Source organism: Schistocerca piceifrons, chromosome 6 (genome assembly GCF_021461385.2).
Source record: "Schistocerca piceifrons isolate TAMUIC-IGC-003096 chromosome 6, iqSchPice1.1, whole genome shotgun sequence".
NCBI classification, from domain to species: Eukaryota; Metazoa; Arthropoda; class Insecta; order Orthoptera; family Acrididae; genus Schistocerca; species Schistocerca piceifrons.
Window position 1 is genome coordinate 297252920 of NC_060143.1, and position 15620 is coordinate 297268539.

The following is a 15620-nucleotide window of genomic DNA, read 5'->3' on the forward strand; positions in this document are numbered from 1 at the left end:
GTTCAGGGATGCCAGTTGTTAATTGTTAACAACGTTTGTACTATATTCGTTTTAATAAAGAAAATACTTTCGCACACACGTCACAGAATTTGCAATATGGCGGCTCTGGGCTACGCCGTTAGATTCAACCCTTTACAACACATTAACAAAGTTCTCCCTTTCCATACTCTTGATAGACGCTGCCCACGACACGTGGCGTTCTGATAACTAATGCCTTCACTTTATATCTTGTTTAACAGCTGAAATATTTACTCGCGACCGTTCTTTTAGAGTCGCTCCGGTTATTCGACCGTGCGTATTGAGTGGCGCCTCGCTACTAATTCGTCCTGTCTTCCCGACGAACAAGATAAACCGCCCCACCTTTGTCCCTCAGAAAGTAAGGACACTTCACTTGTTTCCTACACACACACACACACACACACACACACACACACACACACACACACACACACACATATATATATATATATATATATATATATATATATATATATATATATATATATATACATCGTATGATTTTATCATTAATGCTCCTTGCTGACGCATAATTGTCGGATGTACATCTAGCCTGGCTGCTACTTAGTATTCCCGATCGCATAAATGTGCGTAATACTTGGCCTAAACACGTGAAGGGAATGCCCGTATGCATTACACATCCCCCTAGGTACGTTTAAATCTGAGGTGAATTGCAACAGCATATTGACCCTCTTTCACATGGAATTCAATAACAGTACACTGTCGAAACGGAAGAAGGACGTTGGCCATTTTGGAAGTACTGCCTGTGGTCACAGGGTACATGCTAATGACATCACAACATGGCATCATGTGGGGTAAAGTTTCTTGATTGGGTTGCTCATAACTTTCAGGATGGCCCCGGTACGTTCTGTAGCGTCGTGCGATGACACCTGTTTCGACAAAGCATTCGGGCGTGTGTTTCGAAAGGAACTACACTGGCATTCTCTTCAAACTCTTTCGCCAACCTTGACGAAGTTTGTTCATATACTTTTGTTACATCCTGTATGTTAAGCTGACAGGAGAAATTTGTCATCCCCAGGTGACATCACCTTAATATTGTGTATTGTGTAACACATTTTCTCTGAGATTAAGATTGCGCGGTTGGTCGGGCCATTCTAGGTTTCAACGGGGTACTTGAGTGTTCATCAACATCCTGGCTCATTTTGTCGGTAATCTGAATGAGTGGGTCCAACGCTAGGTACGGAAAACACACGAAAACTTCACAGAACCATTTCCGACACAAAATACGAGAGTTATTGGTTTTTTAAAGTCCTATCACTTAAGAAATGGAAACTACAGTGCAAGTCAAAAATGTTTTATGTGCACCAGTTTGCTACTTCTCAGCATAGTCGCCGATCCGACATTTGTCGTAGAGTTGTACCAAGTTTCCAGTAGCATCGTCATAGAAGGGAGTCGCTTGTGCTTTCCTAGAATTCTCTATGTTGATCTGCAGCTCGTTGTATGTGGCAAAATGTTGTCTTCAGAGCCAGTGGTTCATTTGAGCAGAGATGAAACCCAAGTCCGGGCTGTATGGGTAATGAAACACTTAGCGTCGAAAACGCTTCAGGGGCGTCTTCATTGCCCCTGTAATGTGCAGACGAGAATTGTCATGAAAAAAGGAAATGCATGACAGTTACATTATGCGGACTGCATGTAATCAGGCGAAATTGCTCATCAGGCTCTCATACGTGGCGCGGCATACTGTTGTTCTAGATATGTATACGTGTTCACTGTGCGCTCAGAACTGAAAAGAGCGACGTGACGCGATCGACGGGCGTACTAGAGGTACACTCCAACACATCTGTGCGAACTGGAAGTCCGTTTTAAAAAGGTGTTGTATTTTTTATTTAAATAATTATTGTTCGATAGGTGGAAGTGTATACAAGACTTCTTGGAAGTCATTGTGACAGAGACTGGGCCTAAGGTACCTACAATGAGCGTAGCGGACCGCCTAACTGATATGCCGCGTCGTGAGACAGATTCCCACCAAAGCAGAGGACGCAACGGGACTTGACGACGGCGACAAAGGACGCAGGAAGAGCTGTTGCGTTTATTTTTCTAGGTCGCTGGCTCCTGAGTCATACGGGCGGAAGCCGCTACCGTCGGCTGGTGGCTGGAGGGGACCCGTTCTTTGTCGCCTGGACGAGTCTCGCGTGCGCGCACACGGAACGGCTCCATCGCGACCGGAAGCCTGAGCTGCCCTGCCGAAGCTTGTCCCGTACACCGCTCTTCTGCCTCACCCACAGACGTATAACCTCACTCTCAAGCCGTGCTTCAGCTAACTCCTGTCTGCAGCAAGTGGCGTGTCGATATTCGACTAGCTCCTAGTTGTTGTTCAGACCTCCCAGGAAACGGAGCCACGAGGCAGCTATGGACGAATGGCTCAAATAGATAAACTGTGCCAACTTAACATACCAATACCGGATGTCACATTCGTTATATAACGTGATGATGGTGTGACGTCACACATGGCAAACAGAAAGATCATGTAACACCAACACTACTTCTGTTGCATCTCTGCTAACTTTCGGAATGTAGGTAGTGGTGACAGTAAATCGTAGCGTAGCCTGAGGTCTAGGTTATGCAGAAAAAAGTCTGTGATATCGCGAAGCGATATCGAATGCTTGAGTTAGTCCGAAATATTGAACTGATCGATTTCAAGTCTCGCTCCAACACTAAGTTTTAATTTGTTCATTTGATTTGGTTCTCAGATTATCCACTTAGTTCATCCATTATTGATCGAGTAGCCCTTTTCTTGTGGCTTCGCCCACACATATGCTCAACTTACGTATTGAACACATTTCCTCTTCCCCTTCACGGTGTTCACCTCTTCCTATGTGTGTCCAACTCATCCTCCCACCTGTATGTATCTGCCTCTTCCTCCCCCCCCCCTCTCTGTCTCCTCATTTCCCTCTCTTTGCCCATTTCCTCCACCTCCTCTCTCTCACCATATCTTCCTCCCCTCCTTCCACTTACCATATTTTTCTTCACCTCTCTCTCCCCATCTCTGCTTCTCTCCTTTCTTTTCCACCTGCCCACCACCCTTAAACACCTCCCACCTATCTCATGTGTCTCCACTTCCTCCACTCTCTCTGTTCATCTCCTCCTGCCCCCTTCCTCTGTGCAACCCATTCTGCCCCTTGCTTTGTCCAAACCCTCCTCTGTCCGTCTCAACCAGCCGCCGTCCCCCCCCCCCCCCCCCCGACATTATCAGCACAGCTAGCCAATGCAATACAGTTCCGGAAAGCAGACCAAAACTACTCCGACATGTGTGAATGAATGCAGGACAGCCTAAATGCTGAGGACTGGAGCACTGTTTCTTGCCCCTAACATGTAGGCTGCTATTCCCACACATAATGCCTGTGATGCAGGGCAGCCTATAATCCAGGGGCTGGCAAAAACACGTATCTCCACTCCTATTGAAGCTACGAGGCTATAAATCCCACAGTGCTGATAACTCGTGAGGCCTGTTGTCCTGCTGTTTCTGTTTAACAGAAATCGATCCAAGAATTTGGGTAGAGATAGTCTGCTTATATATATAGGGTGATTCAGAAGTGATGGTCAATAATTCATACAAGGAAAGTACAGGCCAAAAGTAGCTAAAAATCTCCAGTAAACATGGGTCCACAAATCATCTGTTATCGAGATACAACTCATTTTCTGTTGCATTTCGCAGTGTCTAGGAACACATGGCATCTCTAAATGTTAACGTAGGTGTTCAAAATGTCCACGCATCTGAATGCAACCTTGAATTCGTCTCTGAAATGAGTTGTGTATCCTCTTAGGCAATCCTGGGGATTTCTTAAATGCTGGAAGACTGCTTCAATACTCAAGCATAATTCCTCAAGAGAGTTGACCTCACTAGTGTAGACCAAGCTTCTTACGTGTCCCCACACGCGGAAATTTATGGGATTTAAATCTGGATACATATACTTTGTTGACCATACCTCCGAGTTAGCTAGCTCACTCTTTAATGGAAATGTGGTGGAGCATTGTCGTGCATGAACCACATGTTCAGGCGTTAGTTCAGTGGGACATCATCATGTACATTTGGAAGTACAGTCCGCAGAAATCGCATGTAGTGGTGTGCAGTTAATCTCTGTGGTAGGAAGTGTGGTCCAGTTATGCGATCTCTGAGCAGTCCTGCACAGACATTCAGTGAATAACACTGCTGATATCATGATACGTGTATTGCATTAGGATTGACATCGGCCCAAATGTGACAGTTATGTTAGTTAAAAACACCATCACGGGAAAATCCAGCCTCATGATTACAAACAGGAGATTCAGGGTACACTGTTGTTGCACCCACAGGCAGAAATTCTCTCTAGGAGGGAAGTCTGCATTGAAGGCTTGCACTCGCTGGGGATGATACGGATAGAGTATTTGCCTATGTTAAATCCGCCACACACTGCTGTGACCTTGGGTAGCGGCTCTGCTTGTTGAAGTACTCGGACGTTCGTGTACAATGCGTAACACCCTTTCCTGAGCATGAGGTGTTATGGATCTAGGTCGATCTTCTCGTACATGGTGTGCGAAACTCCCGGTTTCTCTAAGGCGCTGAAGTAACTGACTGACTGACTAAATGTGCGCCTGTCGGGCTGGCTGCGGAGAAAAGATTCTTCGTACAAACATACAGCCTCAAGGTCACTGCCATTCGCTTTGCCACACATGAAGTGCATGTCAGCGTGCTCTTCATTGGTTTAACCTCTGTGTGTATGATGCCTGACTACTGCAGCCTACATCCATTTGAAAATTCATCTACACTTTTTTATCCACCACAGTTCCTTCCATTACCAAATTAACTATTCCCTTATGGCTCAGGACTGTCCTAATTTCTTTCCTTAATTCGCTTCACGCAGACAACCCCTTTGATACCTTAATAAAGGTAATATGATTGTGGTTATTTATTACAACTTTTGCCCTTTAAGCTCTCGCAAACTTTCGACAGAGGATAACGTAAACTTTGATCATAAGAATTCGACTGCGAGATCGCGTTGCAAAATTTGAGTGCGAGAAAGTAACTTGAAAGTGCCTCGCTGGTTCCCTGTTTGTTTAAACTTTCGTAATAGCAAGAACACTCTTTTAATTCAACACTGTCAATCATTAAACTTTTACACTGATAAAGTGATCCTGGAAAAACTCAATGTTCCCTTTTATTATTATTTAATTTTGGCTTACTTGTTGCACAATGAAAACACCGTGACACAGCTCTTGTTTTGAAAGAGACTTTGGATGTTTACAGTGACATGGGATAAATTATAACATCAAATGTAATTAGTTTTCTGATTAGAAAAGTTGTGTGTTGAAAAATTATTTCTTTCTTTGCCTCACAAACATAAATACACACAAAAAATATTGCACACACATTAATACACAAAAAATACATTTCTTGAGTGGACAAACGTTAGTTGTTTTTAACATCAAATGAGATCTTTTGAAAAATAATACAACTCGTAAAAATGGCATTAAATATTCAACAGTTACTCCTGTCCAAAATTCCAATTGAAAATTATACTTGACTATTTATCTTTGGCAATACTCAAGTCTCTGGATGTCTGAACCAAGAATGCGCAACGACAAGCTGCCGCAATAAAGTAATAAATCTGAAATCAATTACCTTAAACTAAATCCTCTTCTGCTATTCATCAAAATAATCATAGTAAAATATTCTTCTCAAAATGCTTCACTCTCTTCCTCCATCTCATTTAATTAATCAGTAAATCAACATGTTCCACTTCCTCAAAATATAATTGCAACCGTACCACTCGGCCTATTCCTTACTACTACCCTTGACACACCACTGCCGACTACCGTCTCTCCTCATCTCAGGATTGAAAGTGCGCGTCATCTCCCTCGAATCTTACAAGCAGAGATGGTCCAAGCAAGCCTCCAGGCGACACAGCGTCTCTGATGATATTGCGCGCAAATGATTTACGCGCTCATGATATCCAAATAGTAGGGAAATGCCCATGAAATTATATGGAGCCCCTTATCAATGTCTGCAAGTAGGCGTTAGAAGAGCAACGGGGCGGCACTCAGCTGAATAGGTGTCGAAGTGTCTGTACAGGCGCGTTTTTAAAGTGCTGAACAAAGGTGCGTGGGTGGCACTGGGGCTGTTGTCGAACTGGAGGTCTTAGAGGGACCTTTGCCGTTTTATTCATGCACGTGACAATGTTGCATCCTCACCTCGTGATTACGCTGCAGGAGAGCGCGAGGCAGGAGGCCTGAAAAAAGCAGAAACATCCTTTGCTGCTTCGGAAGACGTTAAAACTTCGTCGAATTGGATTGATCGGTCCCTGGCGGTTGCACCCGGTACACCACAGCAAAAATTTCGGTCGCGCGACACTCATTCAGTGGGATTGCACTCCCACGTGTCCTTACCGTAGGGTTGAAATACCCCGGAGATGGCAGCAGAGTTGAACTTTGTCGAGAATGTCGTGTCTTTGCTTATCGCACAGCAAACTGACTCTTGCCACGGCGAAATGTACGGGAATCCGCGCCCCAAGGAAAGGAGGGGTTCCATTGACGCCGTGTATGCCATCCCCTGGATGTAGATTCTGAGCGGCGGCGAACCTGAAATGTTCAGCCAATCGTCACCAATAAGAAATCAGCGTGACTTCAACGCTGGGCGTCGCATTTCTGACTTCCATCGCAGAAGCGTCAAAAGTAGAGGTGAAATGTGGGTAATGAGACGACTCTAGCGCAGAATTGTGACGAAATTTGATGCCAATGTGGCATCATTAACCCATCTTACACCGTATCGGTTGGCAAAACATTCAGTTATAACGTGAACACCAGTTTGTGTTGCATTAAACTGGTCACTATACATGTCTGCTCTTCTGTCACTCAGACATATCAACACAGCATGCGGCGGAAGCGCATGCGCAGACACGTGATAGCAACCGACTGGTGCGTTGAAATCACGATTTCCAGTATTGTCCTGTTCATTAACAAGGATCAGTTTCGCGTCAGCCGTATGAACATTTTCTGAATCAGTTTCTTTTTGAGCACCCTATAACGTGCAAAAAACCGATGGTTGGCAGCCTACCACATGTTAATTAGTAGGATAAAACTGTCCTCAACAAGAAGACTGGTTTAAACATCACAGTGCCGTAGTAAAAATTATCCTGTTGGAGGACATATGCCGTTGCCCTCCTCGAACATTCGAATTGTCCTGCTCGGCCATTAGGAGGCTGCGAACCTTAGCGCTTTTCATGTGCGCAACTTTCTGACAGACGTGAAATAAGTGATGGAGTTGGGAAAAAATTCTAAACTGTAAATTTGTATGTAATACATATATACTCAGAAAAAGCGACGCACCACAAAGGAATTATCCGAATGAGACGGAAATCGGTAGCCAAACAAATGATTAATTTGAGAAAAATTTTAGAGGGCGTACATAAAGCCCGGGAAACTTTCAATTATTTATTGCACAAGAACTGAACATTGTACAGATGTCATACATATTGCATTTTGAAGAGAAACTCTGAAAGGTGTGTTTTTTTTACAAACATTAGATATTGGAACCATGAGTGACCCGACAGACGTCGAAATTGTAATCGAATACTTGCCCTACCCGTCCCAGCATGGCATTGTCGACTGTGGCAGTCGCTTTCCGTGTTCTCTCCCGGAGCTCTGCTACATCACGTGATAGAGGCGGTACATACACCAGATCTTTAATGTGTCCCCACAGAAAAAAGTCACACGGAGTGAGATCTGGTGACCGGGGAGGCCATTTCTTGGAACAGCTGTCCCCTTCTATAGCACGGGCCCCATGTTTGCGACCAGCGCTGACCATCGGCAAATTACCAAACTACGCTGTAGCGGTATACATGAAAAAAAACTTCCAGAGTTTCTCTTAAAAATGACATACGTATGATACCTGTACAATGTTTAGTTCCTGTGCAATAAATAATTGAAAGTGTTCCCGGACTTTATGTTCACCATGTATTATTTATTCAAGAGAAAGAGCTTTACAAATTGTGCAAGTCAGTAACTCATTGGTCCACCACTGGCCCTGATGCAAGCAGTTATATGGCTTCGGCATTGATGACAGAGTTATTGTATGCCCTTCTGAGGGTTACTATGTCAGATTCTGTCCAACTGGCACGTTGGATCATCAAAATCCCGAGCTGATTGGAGGGCCCTGCTCATAATGCTCCAAACGTTCTCAATTAGAGAGACATCCGGTGGCCTTGCTGATCAAGATAAGGTTTGGCAAGCACGAAGATGAACAGTAGACTGGTTGGTTGGTTGATATGGGGGAGGGGACCAAACAGCGAGGTCATCTGTCCCACAGGAGTAGAGGAGGATGGGGAAGGACGTTGGCCGTTCCCTTTCAAAGGAACCATCCCGGCATTTGCCTGAAGAGATTTAGGAAAATCCAAATCAGGATGGCCGGATTCGGGTTTGAACCGTCGTCCTCCCGAATGCGAGTCCACTGTGTTAACCACTGCGTCCAAGCACTGGAAATTCTCGCCGTGTGTGGGCAGACACTACCTGGCCCAAATTTAAACCCAGGATGGCTTGCCATAAAGTGCAACAAAACAGGGCGTAGTATATCGTCGACGTACTACATCACTGTAAAGGTGCCGTGGATGACAACCAAAGGGCTGTGGATTGAACTAGCGCCACAGACCATCACTACTAGATATCGGGCCGTATGAAGGGCGACAGTCAGGGGGCGTATCCAGACAAGTCTCCGGTCTGCAATTGTCTTCTGTGATGAGTCCCACCCCGAACTGAACACCGTTGACCAGCGAAGCCGTCTCAGGATACGCCTGAGAGAGGAGTGGGGCGCCAGCCTGATTGTCACCCACCATACGCCCCGTCAACCAGGAATGATTGGGTACCATTCCATTTCACAGCAGGATCCCTTTGATTCTCATCCGCGGCACCTTTACAGCACATCGCCACGTCAGTGACATTCTACACTTCGTTTTGTCGCTCTTCATGGCAAACCATGCTGGGCTTATATTTCAGCAAGATAATGTCCTCTCATAGTGGCGAGGGTTCCTGCCGCTCGTCTTCGTAACTACCAGATCCTGCCTTGGGCATCAAGGTGGCCGGATCTTTCCCCAGTTGAGAATGTTTGGAGCATTATGGCCGGGGTCCTCGCACCAGCTCCTTATTTTGACGATCTAAGGCGCCAGTTGGACACAAGGAGGCACGATATCGCTCGGGGGACATCCAGTTCTACCAATTTCCGCCCCATTCGAATAATTCCTTCGTGCTGCGTACTTCTTTTAAGCGTGTATTTCATATGGAAACAGTGTTCGCCGCCAATTCGCTTTAGAGCCGTTGTTCGTGTATTGTATCAAATTCCAGCGGGCCGCCAACGAAGAATCTGTTTTGTGTATTGTGATACTAGATTTATTATATTAGACAATTAAGCTATGAATTAAAACCAACAGAAAAACCTGTTTCCGATTTTTTTGTGTTCCAGAAACAAGAAAGAGGCCGAAATTACTTAACATTTGTAGGGAATGCCTTCCGCGCAGGTTAATTTTAAGGCACCTTCCTAACTTGATTTAAATGCGGTAAGACATCACCTTCATTGGATGCCAGTTGTTAGAGAAAGCGGTAGTTAGCCGATACGTAACACGACAATATCAGCAGTATCTATTTATAAACTGTGTGATTTGCTGTGATCGCGGAACGTTAAACATTGGGTATGAGAGGCCTTTTGATATTCTTCCACTCACGGGCAATTGGACTTTTATTTAGCAGAATAAAAGGCTGCCTACAAACAGAAACCGCCGCAGCCTTTCATCGTGCTAATTATTGTTTTAGTTTCGATCTCTCTTCGTCTGTCGCGCTAATGAACGATTTGTCAGCACCGCTGGCTTCGGTAGTTGTCGCCGGATATAATGCTTCGTTAGAGAGAGATTAATTCTATTCTGAGCTGTGTTTCTGGGAATTAATAATTTGTCTGCAGATTGAGATATGTACTCTGTTTCATATCAGAATCTAATTAAAGTAGAATTAACCCGTTTCCAGGCGTTGCTGTTCGCAGAAGCTGATTCGTTCTAATTTCAACGAAATTCGAGGGAAAATTAGTTTGCTTTATTCACCACTTTGTCGCAGTTCTCAGTAATCACCGTAACTTGTGGCTGTTTGAGTAATCATTTAGCAATACATACCTATTTCCTTTTTTATTATTTTATTTGGCTAAATGAAAACTAACGTTGATGGAAATTTCGCTGTTTTTCCTTAGAAAGTACTCGTTTCCGGACACACAGTGATCGTAATCCAGTTCTGCGCGTGTGTTTATCCATTCCCGTTGCAGCTTATCTTTTGGTGCCCTTCATTAGTTTCAAATCGACACATCCGTAGTGAGTGTGGTTTCGCTGATAAATTTTTGTGCCCCAGGAGTAGCACGTTTAAAATTGAAAAGAACGCAGTTCGTTACTTCAAACTGTTAGGTGACCTACATTAATTAAAAACACAAGCTAGCAACGTGGCAACTGTATTTGATAAGTTATATAGCTCGGTCAAACTCATGCTGCAGTGACGCATGTCAATTAGTAACGCAACATCGACCAGGAACTAGCTCAAACTTTTTTTTCGGTATCTCGTTAGTTTGTAAGCATATTTATCACTGTCTAGTAACAGAACGCTAACACAGCAACTTCGCAATGCTTTTCTCTGTTACTCCAGCTTACAGTGTATGAAAAGTCTTATAGCACACATAATAGCCATTTTTGTTCAAGCAGCAACATCGTTAGAAATTCGACAGCTCATTTTTTTCCGATAAAGGACCTTCAGTTTACAATGCGGGCGTTGGCCATTGGTCAACTACGAATTTTATGAGGAAAAATGAGGCTTTTTCTCTAATTACAATAATGTCTGATCAAAAATATTTATAGTACTGCTAAAAGAAATAATCTTACTTGAGTTTCGAATTTTCACTAGAAGTTTTGATTTCAGGAAGACGAGAGTGCAGGCAGTTCATCGGAGAGCGCTGTTGTAAGTAACTTGGGCACTAAACGTCTCAATGTGTCAAACGTACGTGAATCGTACAGTGAATGTCCCAAGCTTATGTTGGTAAAACGTTATGGTTACTGGGTCTCCTGCTTCTGGTTTGTGGTTGATGTCTCCTCGTATATGTGCAATGTTTTTATTGCTATTATTTTTTTCCTCGCAGGTATGTGCCTTACGACTGTTAAGAGTGTGACTCGTGAGGACGCTATCGAACCAATTCAAGAAGTAAATACATAAATATGAAAAAATATCGTTTACTAACTTCAGTTCCTGGCTGGCTCCTTATGGTTAGCTGGAAACAGCTGCTTGTTCCTAGTGTGATATTGGATGAGCTTTTAATAGCACATAACTGCTGCGTATGGCGTCATAATGCAATAGATACAGGCAAAATTTGGCCTCTGTGGAAAGGCTAATGTGCGGAAACGTTGGTGCGTGGCAGAACAGAAATTATCAGTAATCGGTAATTTTCTACAGTGACATCAAGAAAGATTACCTTATCGGTAAGCAATTTAACTGGAAAGATGGTGTAATTTACTGGACTGAATGCAAAGTCGTTTGGTGATTTTTGAAGCTGCATATAACTGATGAAAATGGTTTCCCGCGAGGACGCTGCGAGGGAAAAAAAAGTGCGCATTGAATTCCACAAAATGCGGTTGAAGAAAGAAAAACCCAATTTTATTTAATAAGAAAAATCCATCTAATTTTGCATCAGTCAGAAAGGTTTTACTTACTCCACTATTTGTTTCGACGAATAAAAAAATCATTACCACAGCAGCAGCAGCAGCAGCTGGAAGGCACCTTTTACTTAGTTGATTTTAGTGGCAAGCATCAGTGATACGTTACGGTAGCAACTAAAGTGGCTCTGTTACGTTGTAACTTGCAACTGCTTGAGGACAAAGATGTTGGCAGCATTCCGAACCCGAAAATCACATGTGCTTCTCACTATGCATCAGTGTCACATCGTTCTGGTTGTGTCGCGATCAAATCCCCATACTTAGGTGTCCACTGCCTTCAGGCAAATGTTGATACGGTTCCCTTTAAACGTGCACAGGAGATACCCTTTCCCATTCTGGGCCAATCTCGGGATTACATCAGATGTGAAAGTAACTTTGGACTACCCCAAACGACCTAGATAATAACGTAGGAAGTTCGATAAAATTTAACGTGGACAATGCTGTTGAATACAGAGAAGTTGAAAAGCTAGAAAATGATACCGAAGTGGAGGAGTATCTGCAGAGGATCCACATTGGTGAGGGAATTCGCAGTTGACCCTCAACATACACAAATGTAACTATTCCCGGATAAATAGACAGAAAGACGTATAATTCTATGATTACATGATCGCCAAACAATCACTGGAACCAGACACGTCCATTAAATATCTGGGAGTATGTGTACGGGGGATTCAAAGTGGAACGAATACACAAAATTGTTAGGAAACGCAGATCCCATACGGAGATTCGTTGGGAGATTCTCAGGAAGCATAGCAAATACACGAAGGTGCAAAAGTCTCATTTGACAGGTGCTTGAGTATTGTTCGTCCCACTGGGAGTTTTACCAGATATGATTAACAGAAAAGATTCGACGAAGAGCAGCGCATTTCGTTAAAGTTCAAAGCGCGAAAGTGTCACGGAGATACCCAGCCAGCTCCAGTAGCAAACTGTGCAACAAGGTGTACCATACTGTAGAAATATCAGAGCGCACATGTCAACCATTATATTGCTTCCTCTTGCGTGTGTATCGCGAAAAAGCCATGAAGGTAAAACTAGAGGGCTTCGAGCTGACTCGGAGGCTTGCCAGCAATCTTTCTTCCTGCGAACCATTTGTGACTGAAAATGGAAAGGAACTGACTGTGCTACAGAAAGTTCCCACCGCCAAACACCATAATGTGGCTTGCTGTGTGTGTTCCTTGTCGCAGACTGGACCTGAAACCCTAATGTTCATCTTCCCTCCTTTGAGTGAAGTGTCTGTTCTGCCAACGCTCGTTTTAAACTCATCGACGGCAGTATCCAGTGTCGGATATAAATATTCGAAGGAATGAAGAACCAGGAAGCTGTGACAGAGCACTTTGCTACGAAGCGTAGGATAATCTGATGTTATCGCGGCAGCTGAACTGCTAACAGAGGTATTTCTCTGCCAGGTAGTCGAAGGCCGAGGACAAGCAGAGATAATGCGGTATTAGAAGCCAATCTGGGATCTCCGTGGGTATATGACCGCAGTGAGGTCAGACGATAAGTGGAAACTGCTGCAAATAGAGGGCACTGAGAAACATTGAGCAAAGCCACGAGCCTACCATGTCGTGCACGGGGAGGCAATGAGGGGGGGAGTCAGTGTCACCAGATTAAACTTTGATTCATTTGTGAACATTAAAAGGACATCTATAAAAATGTTGTGTGTACAATCTCTGATTCAGGTTTTTTCTTGATTTCTATAATCCACTTCGCGCGAATGGCGAAATGAGTCTTTCAGCATTGTCAAGGCGTATTTCTAAACTGAAAGTTCCCTCCTGCGATTTGGAAAATTTTATTATTGTTTTTGTTTTGCGGCATGATCCTATTGCATATGTCTGTATTGTTTTGTAGGTGCAGTATAACTGACAAGACTGAACTCCGGAAATAATTTCTTAATCGAAGGTCACTTTCAGTTTCATTTTCGCTGATTAATGAGGTTGACCAATAAATGTAATGAAGCGTAAATAAACAATAGAGCAAATTTTTAGGGAAAAATGAAAAGAAAATTCGAAATTGATTACAAATTAAATACAGGAAGATCAAACTATACAATTATATCACAGTTATAAATTACATTTGAGTCTTTAACCTATTGGTGTCCTGGCCTTGGTAAAATTCTAACCACAGCGCCCTCTATACTCCCGTGTGCTATTATTATTTTCATACAAATTGTGGGACTCTTTACAATACGCATAGGCGTAACCCTTGTGAGCTCCTATGCTGTACTTTCAACAATAATAAAAGATCGTCGAGACTACTTTTAAATATATATTCTATATGTATTAAGCAATTAAAATCGCACTAAATGTCTGAAAGCTGAGGCAAAATGACAAGTGCTTGACGGTTCCTCTATTAATGTTCTTTTCTGCTCTTAACCATAGCAGTTCCCTGTGGGATATTACTTTCTCCTCTAAACCATGTGGGTTGGTTGGTAATGTTGTTTGTAACTTCCTGCCAGATTAAAACTGTTTGCTGGATCGAGACTCAAACTCTGGACCTTTGCATTTAGCGGGTAAGTGCTCTTCCAACTGAGCTACTCAAGCGCGATTCACGGCCCGTCCTAACAGCTTTACTTCCGCCAGTACCTCATCTCTTACCTTCCAAACTTCACAGAAGTTCTACTGCGAACATTGCAGAACTAAGCAGTTGTTTGTAGTTCCCCGTGAATGAAAGTTTCTAAATACTTCGCACAACGCACTTTAGATAATCGCTGCTCATAAGTGTAAAGGAAACGGTGTACACCAGTGTCCCGCAGGTAACTTCTGTGTGTTCCGGAGAGTGCTTTGGCACAGTTTGTGATCCATTCGCGAATGTTACTTGGGAAGAACAAGTGTCGACAAGCTCTTATTTCTCGGAATTTCTCATTTAAGTCATTTCTCGAGACGTATATGGAAGGAAGTAATACTTTGCACGTCTTTCCCGAGAACTTCCGCTCTCAGAGTAGTACCAGTGAATACCTCCGTGATGCACGAAGCGCTTCTTACAGCATATGCTACTGGAGTTCGTTGTGCACCTCCGTAGCGCTCTCGATGTCATGACACTCTTCGTTGGATCTTCCCTCCCTCCCTCCCTCCCTTCCTCGCATTGTAAGCCGCTTGCTTCGTGGATGAACTACACTTCCACAGGAGTTTTCCAGTTAATTTCAGTATGGCATGTGCTTCTCGTACTGATAGTTTTATCTTCTTCTGCTCTTCACCATACAGCACGTCTTGCATCCAAGTTTCCATCCTTCCAGTCCGTTCTTCCATGACCCTGTCGTGCTTCGCACGCCTCACACCATCGTTGTAATGCAGCTGCGATCTTCGTCTTTTTCTTTGTTGTGGTCTTCAGTGCCACATTTTACACATTTCAGAGGACCATCTTTCCTCTGGCGTACTTCTAAGATGTCCGTAACATGTTAACCGTTTATTTTCAATGGTATCTACAATATCTTTTGTAGCTCCCGTCGTAGCACTTCATTTCTTATTTTTTCACTTCTTGTTACTTCACAGCTTCGTCTCCGAAACTCAATTTCCATTGACTTTAATTTCTTCTCATTGGTCCTGTAGACTTCACACAGTTGAGCACCATACAGAGCAATGTTCTCAATTACAGTTTTGTATACCCTCTTTTCCAAATTCTTTGACTTCGTTTTGTTCCTAATAATGCAGTGTAACTGCTAGTTTTGTATGGCCATTGAATGAACTCTAGGTGACCCCGGATGGTTACTGCTATGTATTTTACGGTTGTAACTGTTTCCAGTCACTTCTCATCATTAGTTTAATTGAGCTAATTGAAGGTATTTGCCTATACTCTCTGATGCAGTCTTCTGTTGTCGCACATTCATATAGACAGCAGAATTATCTGCTAGTAGCCCCACGGAGCTTCCGACGATAATCGCTAGAC

At 43.5% G+C, this 15620-nt stretch overlaps 1 protein-coding gene across 2 annotated transcripts in view; it reads left to right on the plus strand.

The window, feature by feature from the left end:
• LOC124802505 (protein phosphatase 1 regulatory subunit 14C) overlaps positions 1-15620 on the plus strand; it is a 546015-nt gene that overhangs the window by 101290 nt on the left and 429105 nt on the right. The window contains exon 3 of one of the 2 annotated variants that reach the window (XM_047263329.1): positions 10951-10989. The exons of the other annotated variant lie outside the window; for it this stretch is intronic. Within the exon in view, the coding sequence (XP_047119285.1) occupies positions 10951-10989 (39 nt within the window). The remainder of the gene's footprint in view (positions 1-10950; positions 10990-15620) is intronic. 2 annotated transcript variants of the gene reach the window in all.